The sequence below is a fragment of the Muntiacus reevesi genome, chromosome 18 (genome assembly GCF_963930625.1).
Source record: "Muntiacus reevesi chromosome 18, mMunRee1.1, whole genome shotgun sequence".
Classification (NCBI taxonomy): Eukaryota; Metazoa; Chordata; class Mammalia; order Artiodactyla; family Cervidae; genus Muntiacus; species Muntiacus reevesi.
Window position 1 is genome coordinate 24,727,305 of NC_089266.1, and position 6,768 is coordinate 24,734,072.

General features: G+C 43.3%; 1 protein-coding gene across 1 annotated transcript; it reads left to right on the plus strand.

Moving 5' to 3' along the window:
• The first annotated feature begins 1,764 nt into the window (after positions 1–1,764).
• On the plus strand, positions 1,765–2,062 carry LOC136149792 (small ribosomal subunit protein uS14). Its single transcript, XM_065910359.1, has one exon. The coding sequence runs from the start codon at positions 1,791–1,793 to the stop codon at positions 1,959–1,961; it is 171 nt and encodes a 56-aa protein (XP_065766431.1). The 5' UTR covers positions 1,765–1,790; the 3' UTR covers positions 1,962–2,062.
• The last annotated feature ends 4,706 nt before the right edge of the window (positions 2,063–6,768 follow it).

Below are 6,768 nucleotides of genomic sequence, written 5' to 3' on the forward strand. Positions count from 1 at the left end.
GCTACAGCTAAAAGAAAAAAATATATATATATATCCTGCATGTGGCAACTAAGATCCCATGCAGCCAAATAAATAAATTAAAATATTAAAAATAAAATAAAAATAAATAAATCAGAGCAAAGGACTTCAGTTAGGTTTGCCCAGAAGCAGAACCCAAGCAGCATTTGAGGACATAGTGTTATTGGGTAATGATTCCAGGGAATGTGGGCAGAGGCAGGGTGAGGGGAGGAAGCCAGCAAGGGTGAGTTATGAGCCGATGGGGCTGCTGCGGGCAGTTGGGCTCAGGCCTGAACAGAACCCATCTCAGAGTTCTCCTAACCACGAATGAGACAGCCGGGGTATTTATCCACTAATTCCTACCCATCATCAACTGAGGGCCATCCCCAGAGCTGTTCATTCCCAACCGCTGCCCCGTTTTTGTCCTGCCCCAAGGAGGCCAGCGCGCTTCCACAGCAGAGCGGGTCTTGGGGGGAGGTTGCAGGTGTGTGAGGTAGAGAACGGCCGGTGTGGAAGGGAAGGTCCATGAGGGCAGAGTGGATGTGAAGGGGATACAGGAGGAGTGCTGATGCTCTCTGCCTCCGGACTGAAAGGAGCGGAACCTGCTTTTCCTTTGTCCAGGACTGAAGTTTCTCAAAAAGGGGCTGGGATGCACTGTACTGTGTGTCCTCTAAGAGGGAAAAGGGGAGAGAATTGAGGGGACAGAGGAAGCTGAGTGAGAGGGACCATCCACATTAAACACCGTCCCTTCTAAGGCCTCGGATGGGAAGACCCTTCCCTTATTCGGTATGAGGGAACATGTAGATAGAACTACTGCTTGTTTTTCCCACACTCTGCTGCTCTTTCAGGCTCCTTTATCCATTGTTGCCTGGTGTGTGTTTCGTGAAGGGAAGATAGGACCACCATTTAAAAGGGGACTTCTGTTGAGATAACCAAATTTCTAGGTGGAATACCTGCTAGTTACCCTCTGATGGTGTTGGCTTTGCCTGAAGACTCTTCTGTCACGGCCGCCAGGCAAGTACAGCAGTTCCAGTCATAAATCCAGGTGATGACGTCCAGAGTGAGAAAAAGGATTCTTTATCCTTTCAATCCCAGGGTGGGGAAGATCCCCTGGAGGAGGAAATGACAACCTGCTCCAGGTCTAGAGAACCTCATGGACAGAGGAGCCTGGGGGGCTACAGTCTGTGGGGTCTGTGGGGTCACAAAAGGTCAGACACAACTGAGTGACTGAGCATGCACACGCACATACTTCTTGTGTCTCTCTCTTAGAAATCCACTGGCAGACTTTCCTTCATATATCATTGGCCAAATGGGTTTGATGTAGAGGGGTCAACCATCCTGGTTTGCCTGGGACTGAGGTTTTTCTGGGATGTGGGACTTTTATGCTAAAACCAAGATAGTGCCCTTAACACACACACACAAATAGTTCAATTTTAAAATGGGCACACCCCACTGAAGCTAGAGAAAATTCAAGCACAACAGCAAAGACCTACTGCAACCAAAAATTAATTCATTAATTAAAATATATTTAAAAAAAATTTTTTTAGCGGACAGATACATTTTTCAGGAAAAGATAAAACAGATTACTGACAGATGCATGAAAAGATGTTCAGCATCGCTAACCGTCAAAGAAATGAAAATTAAAACCACAATGAGAGATCACCTCACCCCTGCTATCATTAAAAAGCCATCAAATAACAAGTGTTGGCGAGGATGTGGAGAAAAGGGAACCTTCATGTGCTACTAATGAGAATGTAAATCGCCTTTTACCTCGTTGCAGCCGAGAAAGCAACATGGGTCACCAGCAGCTCTACTGGAGCCATCCGAGAAAATTCGGCCAGGGTTCTCGCTCTTGCCGGGTCTGCTCAAACCGGCACGGTCTGATCCGGAAATACGGCCTCAATATGTGCCGCCAGTGTTTCCGCCAGTATGCAAAGGACATCGGCTTCATTAAGTTGGACTAACTGAACTTCCTTAGATGGCTCATCCAGCACATCAACCTTAGGCGGAAATAATACTAGCTCTTTGTATATAAAATAAAAGTTTTCAAAACTTCAAAAAAAAAAAAAAAAAAAGAGAGAGAATGTAAATCGGTGCAACCATTATTGGAAAAAGTATGACAATTTCTCAAAGATTTAAAAATAGAACCACTATATGACCCAGAAATTTCACTTCCAGGCATTTACCTGAAGAAAACAAAACTTCTAATTAGAAAGATATATGCACACCTATGTTCAACCTAAGTGTCCATTGATAAATGAATGGATAAAAAAGATATATACATATATATGCTGTTGCTGCTGCTAAGACACTTCAGTCATGTCTGACTCTGTGCGACCCCAAAGACAGCAGCCCATCAGGCTCCGCCGTCCCTGGGATTCTCCAGACAAGAGTACTGGAGTGGGTTGCCATTGCCTTCTCCGATATACATATATATATAATGGAATATTACTTAGCCATAAAAATGAAATATTGCCATTTGTGACAACATGGATGGATCTAGAAGCTACTATGCTAAGTGAAATAAATCAGACAAAGATAAATAAAGTTTGATCTCACTTATATATGGAAACTAAAAATTAAAAAAAATGAGAACTGACTCATAGATACAAAGAACTAATGGGTAGGACTTCCCTGGTGCACAATGGATAGGAATCCACCTGCCGATGCAGCGGACATGGTTGGATCCCGGGTCTGGGAAGAGTCCACATGCCGCAGAGCAACTAAGCCCAGGCACCACGTCTACGGAAGCCTGCACACGCTAGGGCCCAAGAGTCACAACTGATGAGCCCCTGTGCTGAAACTGCTGCAGCCCAAGTGCCTAGAGCCGGTCTTCCACAACAGGAGAAACCACCACAATGACTGTGCACCGCACGGCGCCCGTGCACTGAGACCAGAGTAGCCCCTGCTCTCCGGAACTAGAGGAACCCCGTACGCAGCAACAAACACCCAACACGCAGCCAAAAATAAATAAATAATGTTTACAAAGAATGTTTATATATGTAAAAAAGCACAGATGGGTATCTGCTGGAGAGGAGGAGTGAGGTGGAGTGAAATTAGTACAGGGGATTAGGAAGTACAAACCCCCAGTTGTGAAATAAATAAGCCACAAGAATGTAATGTGCAGTATGAGGAATATAGTCAACAATATTCTAATAACTTTGTATGGGAACAGATGGTTACTAGACTAACCACAGTGATCATTTCATAACATATGCAAATATCAAATAACTATGTAGTACACCTGAAACTACCATAATATTGAATGTCAGCTATATTTTTTTTTTAAAAAAAGGAAAAACAAATAGATAAAACCAAGTGAGTCCCATGCAAAAACTGGGACAGTAGTCACCCTAATTCCATGCTATAGTACATGGTTTTGGTGCCCCGTGCACAAATCCCCTCTACTGAGCTGGGGGTTCCCCTGAGAGTTAACTACTGATGACCCACAGCTTGTCTCCAACTCCAAAGAACTGCCTTCAGCTGAGCCAGAATCACCTTGCTATCACCATCACCACCACAGCCTCTCCTCAGGGGAACCTGTAGCCAGTGATTAGCAGAGAGGTAGGTACAAAAGGTTAGCCCCTGGTTCCAAGATGGGAGGAAATACGTGGTGCAATTTACACTCCAGAGCTACGCATGGACTCACATTGAAGCTAATCTCCAAATGAGACCATGTCCTTGCTTCCCTTCCCCTGTTTCCCTCATTTCCCTTCTCCTGAGGGCAGTCCATTCATCAATCACTTGTGCGAGCATGCTTGTCTTAGACTGTACTCTAGCAAACCTAACCAAAGACCCATGGCTAGTGCTAAATGAGTCAATGACAAAAGCAATGGAACTAGCCTGATTCACTTCGGGTTCTGTCACTCAAGTTGGGATGGAGTCCCTTTCTGCTGACATATATACCACTGTGAAGAGAAAACACCAGGCCAAACTGCCCTTAAGAAGGAAGAAAAAGAAGACATGGTTATTAGTCAGGCAATCAATCCAACAGAGGCACTCTAGCAAGTAAAACTCTTGAAGGGAGAAAGGAAGTAATCCCAGTACATCTGGGCTACACACTGTGTTAATATAAGAGCAACTTTGGACTTTTATGAAATGTAAGCCCCAGATTTTACTTCCTGTGAAACCCCTCTGTATCTTTATAATAAGTCCTCATATTTCAAAAATTTTGATTGCTGAGGAAGGCTTTCTTATCTTTCCTTGCTGTTCTTTGGAATTCTGCATTCAGATGGATATATCTTTCCTTTTCTCCTTTGCCTTTAGCCTCTCTTCTTTTCTCAGCTATTTGTAAGGCCTCCTCAGACAACCATTTTGCCTTTTTGCATTTCTTTTTCTTGGGGATGGTCTTGATCCCTGCCTCCTGTATAATGTCATGAACCTCCATCCATAGTTCTTCAGGCACTCTGTCTATCAGATCTAATCCCTTGAATCTATTTCTCACTTCCACTGTATAGTCATAAGGGATTTGATTTAGGTCATACCTGAATGGTCTAGTGGTTTTCCCTACTTTCTTCAATTTAAGTCTGAATTTGGTAATAAGGAGTTCATGATCTGAGCCACAATCAGCTCCCGGTCTTGTCTTTGCTGACTGTGTAGAGCTTCTCCATCTTTGGCTGCAAAGAATATAATCAATCTGATTTCGTTGTTGACCATCTGGTGAGGTCCATGTGTAGTCATCTCTTGTGTTGTTGGAAGAGGGTGTTTGCTATGACCTGTGTATTCTTTTGGCAAAATTCTATTAGCCTTTGCCCTGCTTCATTCTGTACTCCAAGGCCAAATTTGCCTGTTACTCCAGGTATTTCTTGACTCTCTACTTTTGTATTCCAGATGCAAAATTAGAGATAAGGGAACATTTCATGCAAAGATGGGCAAAATAAAGGACAGAAATGGTATGGACCTAACAGAAGCAGAAGATATTAAGAAGAGGTGGCAAGAATACACAGAAGAACTATATAAAAAAGATTTTCACCACCCAGATAATCACGATGGTGTGATCACCAAGCTAGAGCCAGACATGCTGGAATGTGAAGTCAAGAGGGCCTTAGAAAGCATCACTACAAAAAAAGCTAGTGGAGGTGATGGAATTCCAGTTGAGCTATTTCAAATCCTAAAAGATGATGCTGTGAAAGTGCACTCAATATGCCAGCAAATTTGGAAAATTCAGCAGTGGCCACAGGACTGGAAAAGGTCAGTTTTCATTCCAATCCCAAAGAAAGGAAATGCCAGAGAATGCTCAATCTACCAAACAATTGCACTCATCTCACATGCTAGTAGAGTAATGCTCAAAATTCTCCAAGCCAGATTTCACCAATACATGAACTGTGAACTTCCAGATCTTTAAGCTGGATTTAGAAAGGGCAGAGGAACCAGAGACCAAATTGCAAACATCTATTGGATCATGGAAAAAGCAAGAGAGTTCCAGAAAAGCATCTATTTCTGCTTTATTGACTATGTCAAAGCCTTTGTGTGGACCACAACAAACTGTGGAAAATTCTTAAAGAGATGGGAATACCAGACCACCTGACCTGCCTCTTGAGAAACCTGTATGCAGGTCAGGAAGCAACAGTTAGAACTGGACATGGAACAACAGACTGGTTCCAAGTAGGAAAAGGAGTACATCAAGGCTGTATATTGTCACTCTGCTTATTTAACTTATATGCAGAGTACATCATGAGAAATGCTGGGCTGGATGAAGCATTAGCTGGAATCAAGATTGCTGGGAAAAATATAAATAACTTCAGATATGCAGATGACACCACCCTTATGGCAGAAAGTGAAGAAGAACTAAAGAGTCTCCTGATGAAAGTGAAAGAGGAGAGTGAAAAAGTTGGCTTAAAACTCAGCATTCAAAAAAAAAAAAGCTCAGCGTTCAGAAAACTAAGATCATGGCATCTGGTCCCATCACTTCATGGCAAATAGATGGGGAGACAGTGGAAACAGTGTCAGACTTTATGTTTTTGGGCTCCAAAATCACTGCAGATGGTGACTGCAGCCATGAAATTAAAAGGCATTTGCTCCTTGGAAGAAAAGCTATGACCAACATAGATAGCATATTAAAAAGCAGAGACATTACTTCGCCAACAAAGGTCCATCTGGTCAAGGCTATGGTTTTTCCAGTGGTCATGTATGGATGTGAAAGTTGGACTGTGAAGAAAGCTGAGTGCCGAAGAATTGATGCTTTTCAACTGTGGTGTTGGAGAAGACTCTTGAGAGTCCCTTGGACTGCAAGGAGATCCAACCAGTCCATCCTACAGGAAATCAGTCCTGAATATTCATTGGAAGGACTGATGCTGAAGCTGAAACTCCAATACTGTGGCCACCTGATTCGAAGAACTGACTCATTGGAAAAGACCCTGATGCTGGGAAAGATTGAAGGCGGGAGGAGAGGAGACGACAGAGGATGAGATGGTTGGATGGCATCACCAACTCAGTGGACATGAGTTTGAGCAAACTCCGGGAGTTGGTGATGGACAGGGAGGCCTGGCATGCTGTGTAGTCCATCGGGTTGCAAAGAATCAGACACGACTAAGTGACTGAACTGAACTGATTTTAAAAATTAATTTGATTTGTATTCTATTACTTGCATTCGGAGTCCTAGATGACACAGAAAGGAGCACCCAGAGTAGGGTTCAGATCTCAGAGGTTGAGAGATACTCTAAACTTGGCTGAGCTGGGCAGAGGGGTGCAAGAAGAATATGTGACCACAGAAGGGGAAGCTGATGGTCTTTGCAATGTAGTAATGAAATGATTAGTTAAACTCTTTCTTGG